Here is a 12,140-nt window from a genome sequence, read left to right on the forward strand (position 1 = left end):
GCCACAGCACTGAAGGTATTTATCAGCTGTAGGAGTTCTCTGGCAGAGTTTTTGGGTCACTATCATATCACCTGCAAATTACGAATGTTTGACTTCCTCCTTTCCAGTTTGAATCCTCTTGATCCCCTTTTGTTGTCTTATTGCTCTTGCTAGAACTTCAAGAATAATGTTGAAGAGATATGGAGAGAGTGGACAGCCTTGTCTTGGTCCTGATTTTAATGGAATTGCTTTGAGGTTCTCTCCATTTAATTTGATGTTTGTTGTTGGCTTGCTGTATATTACTTTTTTTGTATTTAGATATGATCCTTGTATCCCTAATCTCTCCAATACCTTTATCATGAAGAGGTGTTGAATTTTGTCAAATGCTTTTCAGCATCTAATGAAATGATCATATATTTTTTTCTTTTAGTTTATTTATATGATGGATTACATTGCTAGATTCTCATATGTTGTACCAGCACTGCATCTCTGGGATGAAGTCTACTTGATCATAATGGATATATTTTTATGTGTACTTGGATTTGGTTTGCCAGTATTTTTATTTCTTTTTCTTTTCAGCTTGGCCATGTAATTTTTTTTCTCAAAGTTTATTAAAATACAAAAGTCTCCATTTCCGCCCCTCGTCCCAATGCCCTCCCACTCTCCCCAATTCCTCCCCTCCTCCCTCTCCATCCCCAAGAGCAGTCAGGGTCTCCCGCCCTGTGGGTAGTTCAAGTTCTTCCCCGCTCCCTCCAGGACCAGGAAGGTGAGTATCCAATCAGACTGGATCCCCAAAAATCCAGAATATGCAGAGGAAACAAGTCCCAGAGTCATTGTCAATGGCTTTTTAGAAAGACTTCGGGCCAGCCACATTCAGAGAATCCAGCCTCCTCCAGAGAATCTGGTTGGATCAAGCGCTCCTTCAGTCCCAGTCCAACTGGCCTTGGTGAACTCTCGTTAGATCAGTCGCCTTGTATCAGTGGGTGATCGCTCCCCTTGTGGTTTTGATTTCCTTTTTCATGTTCTTCCTTCTTCTGCTCCTCCTTTGGACCTTGGGGGGCTCAGTCCGGTGTTCCAATGTGGGTCTCCGTCTGCATCGCCATCCATCGCCGGATGAAGGTTCCCTCTCATCTTGCCCTCCCTGCTCACGTTCTTCTTCCTTCTGCTTCTCGGTTGGACCTAGGGAATTAAGTCCAGTGTTCCAACGTGGGTCCCCGTCTCTATCTCCATCTATTGCCAGATGAAGGATCTATGGTGATAAGCAAAATATTCATCAGTATGGTTATGGGCCAAGACCAGTTCAGGCACCCTCTTCTCTGTCCAGAGAACACTCTGGGGATCCTCCTTGGACCTGGGACCCCATTTACAGTCAAGTCTCTAGTAAACCCTAAACTGACTTCCATAGCTGAGATATATTCTTCCCTGAACCCATATCTATCCTTCCTCCCTCCCCCCTCCCAGGCCCCGAGCATTTCCCATTCCTCCCCTGCTCCCTTCTCTCTAACCTCCTCCCCTTCCAACTACCGTCCCAACCCCCCACGCACCCTAGGTTACCTGGAACTCGTGTCTATTTCCAATCTCCAGGAGGAAAACTACCTGAATTTTCTTCAGGTTCACCTTCTTATTTAGCTTCTCTAGGATCACGAATAATAGGCTCAAAGACCTTTAATTATGGCTAGAATCCACTTATGAGTGAATACATATCTTATTCCTCTTTTTGGGTCTGGCTTACCTGCCTTAGTAAAGCGTTTTCTTTTTCTTTTTATTTATTTATTTATTTTATTTAATTTTTACTGGGAACCCCTCAAGAATCAAGTCTCTTGCAAACCCTAGAATGGCTCTCTTAGTTGCGATATAAACTTCCCTGCTCCCATAACCATTCTTCCTCCCTCCCCCCTCCCATTCCCCCAAGCCATCCCCAATTCTTGCCCTCTCCCCTCTCCCTAACTATCTTCCCTTACTTCAACCCCTCCCACCCCCCATGCACCCGACTTTGCTTGGCAATCTTGCCTAGTTCTATTATCCAGGAGGATAACTATATAAATTTTCTTCAGGTTCACCTTCTTTTTTTTAAATTTTTTTTTAAGTTTATTAAATTATGAAAGTTTTCATTTCCGCCCTTCCTCCCAACACCCTCCCCCTTCCCCCTCCCCCTCCTCCTCCCTCTTCATCCCTAAGAGCAGTCAGGGCTTCCAGCCCTGTGGGAAGTTCAAGTTCCTCCTCACTCCTTCCAGGTCCAGGAAGGTGAGTATCCGAACAGACTGGATCCCAAAAATCCAGCATATGCAGAGGAAACAAGTCCCAGTGTCATTGTCAATGGCTTTTCAGAAAGACTCCGGGCCAGCCACATTCAGAGAATCCAGCCTCATTCAGAGAATCTGGCTGGATCACATGCTCACTCAGTCCCAGACAACTGGCCTTGGTGAACTCTCATTAGATCAGTCCCCTTGTATCAGTGGGTGATCGCACCCCTCGCGGTCCTGATTTCCTTTTTCATGTTCTTCCTCCTTCTGCTCCTCATTTGGACCTTGGGGGACTCCATCCGGTGCTCCAATGTGGGTCTCCGTCTGTATCGCCATCCCTCGTCGGATGAAGGTTCCCTCTGATCTTGCCTTTCTTGCTCACGTTCTCTTTCCTTCTGCTTCTCGTTTGGACCTAGGGAGTTAAGTCCAGTGTTCCAATGTAGGTCTCCGTCTCCATCTCCATCCATCGCCAGATGAAGGATCTATGGTGATAAGCAAAATATTCATCAGTATGGTTATGGGCCAAGGCCAGTTCAGGCACCCTCTCCTCTGTCCAGAGAACAATCTGGGGGTCTCTCCTTGGACCTGGGATCCCATTTATAATCAAGTCTCTAGTAAACCCTAAACTGACTCCCTTAGTTGAGATATATTCTTCCCTGATCCCGTATCTATCCTTCCTCCCTCCTCCCCTCCCAGTCCCCCCGGGCTTTCCCCATCCCTCCCCTGCTCCCTTCTCTCTAACCCTCTCCCCTTCCAACAACCCTCCTACCCCCCCATGCACCCGAGGTTACCTGGGACTCTTGTCTATTTCCAATCTCCAGGAGGAAAACTACCTGAATTTTCTTCAGGTTCACCCTCCTATCCAGCTTCTCTAGGATCACGAATAACAGGCTCAAAGAGCTTTAATTATGACTAGAATCCATTTATGAGTGAATACATACCATATTCCTCTTTTTGGGTCTGGCTTACCTGACTCAGTAAAGCGTTTTCTTTTCTTTATTATTTTTTTTAATTTTTTTAAATTTTTTTTATTTTTTTTTATTTTTTGAAAGTAAATTTTATTAAATTATAAAAGTTTCCATTTACGCCCCTCTTCCCAACACCCTCCCACTCCCCCCACTCCCTCTCCTCCTCCCTCTTCGTCCCTCAGGGCAGTCAGGGTTTCCTGCCCTGTGGGAAGTTCAAGTTCCTCCCCCCTCCCTCCAGGTCCAGGAAGGTGAGTATCCAAACAGACTGGATCCCAAAAATCCAGTATATGCAGAGGAAACAGGTCCCAGTATCATAGTCAATGGCTTTTCAGAAAGACTTCGGGCCAGCCACATTCAGAGAATCCGGCCAAATTCCGAGAATCTGGTTAGATCACGTCCTCGTTCAGTCCCAGTCAACCTGGCCTTGGTGAACTCTCATTAGATCCGTTCCCTTGTATCAGTGGGTGATAGCATCCCTCGCAGTCCTTCGTCATTTTCTTCGTCCTTCAGCTCCTCATTTGGACCTTGGAGGGCTCAGTCCGGTGCTCCAATGTGGATCTCCGTCTGTATCGCCATCCATCGCCAGATGAAGGATCTATGGTGATAAGCAAAATATTCATCAGTATGGTTATGGGCCAAGGCCGGTTCAGGCACCCTCTCCTAAGTCCAGAGAACAATCTGGGGATCTCTCCTTGGACCTGGGACCCCATAAATAATCAAGTTTCCTATAAACCCTAAAATGACTCCCTTAGTTGAAATATATTCTTCCCTGATCCCATATTCATCCTTCTTCCCTTCCCCCCATCCCGGTCAACCAAGCTTTCTCCATTCCTCCCCTACTCCCTTCTCTCTAACCCTCTTCCCTTCCAACAAGCCTCCCACACCCCCCATGCACCCAAGGTTACCTGGGACTCTTGACTATTTCCTACCTCCTGGTGGATAGCTAAATAATCTTCATCAGGTTCGTCTTCTTATTTAGCTTCTCTAGGATCACGAATAATAGGCTCAAAGACCTTTAAATTATGGTTAGAATCCACTTATGTATGAGTGAATACATACCGTGTTCCTCTTTTTGGGTCTGGCTTACCTCACTCAGTAAAGCGTTTTCTATGTCCATCCATTTGCATGCAAAATTCAAGATGTCATTATTTTTTACCGCTGAGTAAAACTCTAATGTGTTTATGTTCCACACCTTTTTAAACCATTCTTCTATTGAGGGGCACCTAGGCTGTTTCCAGGTTCTGGCTATTACAAATAGTGCTGCTATAAACATAGTTGAACAAATGCTTTTGTAATATGCTAGGGAATCTCTAGGGTATATTCCCAAGAGTGGAATTGCTGGGTCCTGAGGGAGGTTGACTCCCAGTTTCCTGAGAAACCGCCACACTGATTTCCACAGTGGCTGCACAAGTTTGCATTCCCACCAACAATGGATGAGTGTTCCCCTCACCCCACATCCTCTCCAGCATAGGCTATCATTGGTGTTTTTGACTTTAGCTATTCTGACAGGTGTAAGATGGTATCTCAAAGTGGTTTTGATTTGCATTTCCCTTATCGCTAAGGAGGTTGAGCATGACCTTAAGTGTCTTCTGGCCATTCGAAGTTCATCTGTTGTGAATTCTCTGTTCAGTTCAGTACCCCATTTTTTAATTGGGTTAATTAGAGTTTTAGTGTCTAGTTTCTTGAGTTCTTTATATATTTTGGAGATCAGACCTTTGTCTGATGAGGGATTGGTGAAGATCTTCTCCCAGTCAGAAGGCAGCCTTTTTGTCTTACTGACAGTGTTCTTTGCTTTACAGAAGCTTCTCAGTTTCAGTAGGTCCCATTTATTCATTGTTTCTCTTATTGTCTGTGCTACTGGGGTCCTACTTAGGAAGTGGCCTCCTGTACCTATATCTTGTAGACTACTTCCCACTTTCTCTTCTATCAGGTTCAAAGTGGACAGATTAATGTCGATGTCTTTAATCCATTTGGACTTGATTTTTGTGCATGGTGATAGATATGGATCTACTTTCATTTTTCTACAGGTTGACATCAAGTTATGCCAGCACCATTTGTTGAAGATGCTTCCCTTCTTCCATTGTATACCTTTAGCTCCCTTGTCGAAAATCAGGTGTTCATAGGTTTGTGGGTTAATATCCGGGTCTTCTATTCGATTCCATTGGTCGACTTCTCTGTTCTTATGCCAATACCAAGCTGTTTTCAATACTGTAGCTCTGTAATAGAGTTTGAAGTCAGGGATGGTAATGCCTCCAGAAATTCCTTTATTGTATAAGATTGTTTTGGCTATCCTGGGTTTTTTGTTTTGCCATAAAAACTTGATTATTGTTCTCTCAAGGTCTGTGAAGAAACTTGATGGGATTTTGATATGGATTGCATTGAATCTATAGATTGCTTTTGGTAGAATTGCCATTTTTACTATGTTGATTCTCCCAATCCAAGAGCAGGGGAGGTCTTTCCATTTTCTGGTATCCTCCTCAATTTCTTTCTTCAAAGACTTAAAGTTCTTGTCAAATAGGTCTTTCACTTCCTTGGGTAGAGTAACCCCAAGATATTTTATGCCATTTGTGGCTATCGTGAAAGGTGATGTTTCTCTGATTTCTCTCTGCTTCTTTGTCCTTTGTGTATAGGAGGGCAACTGATTTTTTGGAGTTGATCTTGTATCCTGCCACATAACTAAAGGTGTTTATCAGCTGTAGGAGTTCTCTGGTAGAGTTTTTGGGGTCGCTTATGTACACTATCATATCGTCAGCAAATAACGAAAGTTTAATTTCATTCTTTCCAATTCGAATCCCCTTGATCTCCGTATAATGTCTTATTGCTATTGCTAGAACTTCAAGCACTATATTGAAGAGGTGTGGAGAGAGTGGACAGCCTTGTCGTGTTCCTGATTTTAGTGGAAAGGCTTTGAGTTTCTCTCCATGCAATTTGATGTTAGCTGTCGGCTTGCTATATATTGCTTTTATTATATTTAGGTATGATCCTTGTATCCCCCGTCTCTCCAATACCTTTATCATAAATGGGTGGTGAATTTTGTCAAATGCTTTTCCAGCATTCAATGAAATGATCATATGGTTTTTTTCTTTAAGTTTATTTATATGATGGATTACATTAATAGATTTGTGTATGTTGAACCAGCCCTGCATCTCTGGGATGAAGCCTACTTGATCATAATGGATAATTTTTCTAATGTGTTCTTGGATTCGGTTTGCCAGTACTATATTGAGAATTTTCGCGTCGATGTTCATGAGTGAGATTGACCTGTAATTCTCTTTCTTGGTTGTGTCTTTGTGTGGTTTTGGTATCAGGGTAACTGTAGCTTCATAAAAGGAGTTTGGCAATGATTCTTCTGTTTCTATATTGTGGAATACATTAAGGAGTATAGGTATTAGCTCTTCCTGGAAATTCTGGTAGAATTCTTCATTGAAACCATCTGGTCCTGGGCTTTTTTTGGTAGGGAGATTTTTGATAACAGCTTCTAATTCTTCACGCCTAACAGGTCTATTTAGATTGTTCACCTGTTCTTGGTTCAACTTTGGTATATGGTACTTATCTAAAAAAATGTCCATATCTTTTACATTTTCTAGCTTTGTGGCATATAAGCTTTCGTAGTAAGATCTGATGATTCTCTGAATTTCCTCTGTGTCTGTGGTTATGTCCCCCTTTTCATTTCTGATCTTATTAATTTGCATGTTCTCTCTCTGCCATTTGATTAGTTTGGATAGGGGTTTGTCGATCTTGTTGATTTTCTCCAAGAACCAGCTTTTTGTTTCATTGATTCTTTGGATTGTTTTCTGTGTTTCTGTCTTGTTGATTTCAGCCCTCAGTTTGATTATTTCCAGTCTTCTACTCCTCCTGGGTGAATCAGCTTCTTTTTTTTCTAGAACTTTCAAGTGTGTTGTTAAGTCTCCAATGTGTGCTTTCTCTGTTTTCTTTAACTGGGCATTTAGTGTTATGAACTTTCCTCTTAGCACTGCTTTCATAGTGTCCCATAGGTTTGACTATGTTGTGTCTTTATTTTCATTAAATTCAAAGAAGACTTAAATTTCTTTCTTTATTTCTTCCTTGACCCAGGGGTGATTTAATAGTTGACAGTTCAACTTCCATGGGTTTGTTGGCTTCCTGGGTGTAGCATTGTTGTTGAGTTCTAACTTCAATCCATGGTGATCTGACAAGACACAGTTGGTTACTAATATTTTTTTGTATCTGTGGAAGTTTGCTTTGTTACCAAGTATGTGTTCAATTTTTGAGAAGGTTCCATGGGCAGCAGAGAAGAAGGTATATTCTTTCCTATTTGGGTGGAATGTTCTATAGATATCTGTTAAGTCCATTTGATTCAATACCTCCAATAATTCTCTTATTTCTCTGTTGGGTTTCTGTCTGATTGATCTGTCCATTGGTGAGAGAGGTGTGTTGAAGTCTCCTACTATTAGTGTGTGTGGTTTGATGACTGCCTTGAGTTCTAGAAGAGTTTCTTTTACATATGTGGGTGCCTTTATATTAGGGGCATAGATATTCAGGATTGAGACTTCCTCCTGATGAATTGTTCCTGTTATGAGTATGAAATGTCCATCTCTATCTCTTCTAATAGATATTAGTTTGAAGTCAATTTTGTTAGATATTAGAATGGCCACACCTGCTTGTTTCTTAGGTTTGTTTGCTTGGAAAACCTTTTCCCAGCCCTTTACTCTGAGTAGATGTCTGTTTTTGTGGTTGAGGTGTGTTTCTTGTAAACAGCAGAATGTTGGATCCTGTTTTCGTATCCAATCTCTATGTCTGTGCCTTTTTATAGGTGAATTTAGTCCATTGATATTAAGTGATAATAATGACCAGTGGTTGTTGACTCCAGTTATTTTTTTTTTGGGGTAATGGTGTGTATGTTTTTCCCTTCTTTGAGTTCTGCTTGTGAAGGGTCGCTAGATGCCTGAGTTATTATAGGCGGTGTTAGGAATGTTGGATTCCTTGGGTTGTGATTTGCCTTCTAATACTTTCTGTAAGGCTGGATTTGTAGCGATGTATTGTTTAAATTTGTTTTTATCCTGGAATATTTTGTTTTCTCCGTTGATAGTGAACGATAGCTTGGCTGGGTAAAGTAGTCTGGGCTTGCATCCATTGTCTCTTAGTTTCTGCAGTACCTCTATCCAGGACCTTCTGGCTTTCATGGTTTCCATAGAGAAGTCTGGTGTAAGTCTGATAGGTTTACCTTTATAAGTTACTTGATCTTTTCCTTTGCAGCTCTTAATATTCTCTCTTTAATCTGAATCTTTTGTGTTTTGATTATTATATGGCGATGGGATGTTTTTTTTTTTGATCCAGCCTATTCGGTGTTCTGTATGCTTCTCGAACCTTCATAGGGATATCGTTCTTTACGTTGGGGAAGTTTTCTTCTATAATTTTGTTGAATATATTTTCTGGACCTTTGATCTGCAATTCTTCTCCTTCTTCTACCCCTATTATTCTTAGATTTGGCTTTTTTATTGTGTCCCACATTTCCTGAATGTTTTGTGATGAGAATTTGTTGGATTTGCTGTTTTCTTTGTTCAGAGCGTTTAATTTCTCTATGGTGTCCTCAGAGTCTGAGATTCTTTCTTCTATCTCTTGTATTCTGTTGGTTATGCTTGTTTCTGAAGTCTCTGTCCGTTTACCTAGATTTTCCATAGCCAGACGCCCCTCGGCCTGTGATTTCTTCATTGACTCCATTTCAGTTTTCAAATCTTGAACTGTTTTCATTACCTGTTTGATTGTTTTTTCTTGGTTTCCCAGAATTTCATTTACGGATTTACTCATTTCTTCAAACCTTTTGGTATATTTCTCTTCCATTTCTTTACTCGTTTCCTCAATCTTTTTGTTATACTTATCTTCCATTTCTTTATGGCTGATTTTCACCTCCTGTTTAAGTTCCTCTATTATTTTCATAAAGGTCCGCTTAGAGTCGATTTCTCCTATTTCTTCTGGAGTAGGGTGTTCAAATCTTCTAGATTCGTGATCCCTGGATTCTGGAGATGTCATGTTGCCTTTCAGGTTTTTGGAGGAATTCTTGCATTGGCGCCTGCCCATCTCCTCCTCTCTGGATGAAACTCCTCAGCACTCTCTGGATAGAACTCCTCAGCACTCTCTGGATAGAACTCTTCAGCACTGCAGCAGGGATAGCTGGTATTTCCAGGACCCAGAAGACAAAAGGGCAGCAGCAGTGGAAGCAGGGAGGGGTCCCCACCGAAGACCCTGCTGCAGAAGCTGGGGGGGGGGGGTAGGAGCTGTTCTCTCTTCTGGGACAGAGAGCCCAGGCGTGCACCCACTCACCTCTCTGGATAGAATTTCTCAGCACTGAAGCAGGGCTAGCTGGTGTTTCCAGGACCCAGGAGATAAAAGGGCGGCAGCAGTGGGGGCAGGGAGGGGTCCCGTGGGACACAGAAGACCCTGCTGCAGAAGCTGAGGCGGTAGGGGTTGTGCTCTCTTCTGGGACCGAGAACCCAGGCGAGCACCCACTCACCTCTCTGGATAGAACTTCTCAGCACTGCAGCAGGGCTAGCTCGTGTTTACAGGACCCAGGAGACAAAAGGGCGGCAGCGGTGGGTTCAGGGAAGGGGACCCGTGGAACACCGAAGACCCTGCTGCAGAAGCTGAGGGTGGAGGGGTTGTGCTCTCTTCTGGGACAGAGAGCCCAGGCAAGCACCCACTCACCTCTCTCTAGGGACAATATCTTAACTGGGAATTTCTCAGATAATTCCAACTTGTGTCAAATAGACTGCTGAAGCTAACTTATACTTGTTGCAGTCTTATAGATAGAACTGATTTTCTCTTTGGTCTAAAAGACTCCTATAATTATATTTTGTACAGCATCCTTGGTGTACAAATGAATTCATAAATTCATTTTACATATATTTAGCATATAAAGTTTTGTTTCCCCTCCACTTAAGACAAGAGGCTTCAATGGTTACAGTAGTTGAGATGTCATTGGTTGACTTTTAAAACTTGAAATACAAATTTCCAGTCCCTCCTACTTTTTAAAGTTGAAATCTCAGTTCTAACAGACCTTCTATTACATTAGACTTGGTGTTTTTCTCTTACAATTTTCAATGTGCTTTCTTTGTTTACATAAACAATTCTGAGGGAAGATTCTTTTTTAGCCTTTGTGGTGCCCTACTTTCCACCTGTATCTGAGTTGGCATCTGTTCCAACAGAAAGCAACTTATAGAGATGTTATGGAATATTATTTTAAGACATGTTACATTCATTTATGTTGTGGAACATTTATTTTAATGTTTCAAAGATGTGTTGCATTCTTTTATGTTTAATTTGTCTAACTCTGTGAAGCTGTGAAACTTTGCCTGTCAAACACCTGATGTTCTAGTAGAGAGCTAAACAGGCAATATTGAGGCAGGAGAAAGGATAGGCATGGCTGGTAGGCAGAGAGAATTAATTTGAAGAGAACTCAAGGAAAAGAGATGGGGGAGAAAGGAAAGGAGAATGACTTCAGGGTCTAGTCACCCAGCTACATAGCAAGACACAGAGTAAGAAAGAAAGAAAAGATATGCAGAAATAGGAAAAGGTAAAAGCCCAATGGCAAAAGATGTATGGGATAATTTTATTTTTTGACTAGAAAAAAAGCAAAGCTAAGGCTGGCATTTATAAGAAAGAATAAGTCTCCATGTCTGATTTATTTGTGAGCTGTGTGGCAGACCCCCAAAAGAGCAAAGAAAAAAACAGTAAAACAGCTAACAATGTTTTGGCATTCCAACACAGGGCTAGAATAAAAGAAAATCCAATAACAGAAAGAAAGGTTTTGGTTTTGCTAACAACACCAGGTTACAGTTTATTATTGGAAAGTTTTGGTAGGAAATTAAAGCACTACATTTCACAGTCAAGAGCAGAGAGACAATATGTTTGCCCTGCTTTCTTGCTTGCAGCTAACTTTCTCTTCCCTACTTTTCTACACTACCATGAGTAGGGAATTATGCTGCCGACATTGTGTTCCACCTCTCTACATTATTAATGAACTATAAGAACAACCTTTCAAAGACATGCCTACAGATCAATGTAATCTATCTAGAATATTATTCATTCACATTCTCTTTCAAGATAGTTATATGTTGTGTTAAGCTAACCTTAAAAGCTACTAAACACAACATCTCTTTTCTTCTCTATGGGATATGATAATAAAAATGTTTTCTATACCTATGAACCTTGCATTTCATGTTTTCACAGAGGAACAAATATTTTGTAATTCCTACTGCTGTCTTCTTATTATTCCAACTTTGTTGTTATTGAATTGTCCCAAGTCCCCCACCTTGCCTTCACACTGTGATATTTTTCCTTCAAAAATATCTTTTTTATTATGATCTGCTGTGTGTGTCTGTGTGTGTGTGTGTGTCTGTGTGTGTCTGTGTGCTAGAGTGTCTCTGTGTGTACACACATCTCACAGAACTTTTGTGAGAACCTAATAACAACTTTGTGGAGTCAATTGTCTACTCTTAATCTATATGGGTTACAGAGACAGTTTAATCATCAGGTGTATATGGTAAGTACTTTCTTACCTGTTGTTCTCATAGTGCCACCATTTAATTTTCTTCATTTAAAATTTATTTGTTGTGTAGACCATTTGTGTTAATTTTTACTTTTCCTGGTGCAATAAAATTATTTTTATAAATTACTCTTCATAATTATGTAATTAGGGGCTGTAGAGATGCTTCAGAGGTTAGAAGAACTTGTGGATTTTTAGAGGAGGGGAGCTTGTTTCCCAGAACCCACAACTAGTGGCTCCCAATTTTTCATATCTCTAGCTTGAGGAGAACTGGCATTCTTTTAATATCTGTGGGCACATACACACACATGCACTCATAAGCATGTGAAAAGGTGCAAACAATGTAAAAATAAAAATAAAATAAATCTTTTAAAATTATTTTATTAACTACAAGTTTCTAGAGCCTTTCATGTTCTCTGAATGTCCATA

General features: G+C 41.2%; 1 protein-coding gene across 2 annotated transcripts in view; it reads left to right on the top strand.

The window, feature by feature from the left end:
• LOC125396007 (sulfotransferase 2A1-like) overlaps positions 1 to 12,140 on the top strand; it is a 48,488-nt gene that overhangs the window by 5,135 nt on the left and 31,213 nt on the right. Inside the window, exon 4 of one of the 2 annotated variants that reach the window (XM_087908874.1) lies at positions 9,212 to 9,343. The exons of the other annotated variant lie outside the window; for it this stretch is intronic. Coding sequence (XP_087765000.1) covers positions 9,212 to 9,343 — 132 coding nt within the window. The remainder of the gene's footprint in view (positions 1 to 9,211; positions 9,344 to 12,140) is intronic. 2 annotated transcript variants of the gene reach the window in all.

The sequence above is a fragment of the Myodes glareolus genome, chromosome 1 (assembly GCF_982192425.1).
Source record: "Myodes glareolus chromosome 1, mMyoGla1.1, whole genome shotgun sequence".
Taxonomy (NCBI): domain Eukaryota; kingdom Metazoa; phylum Chordata; class Mammalia; order Rodentia; family Cricetidae; genus Myodes; species Myodes glareolus.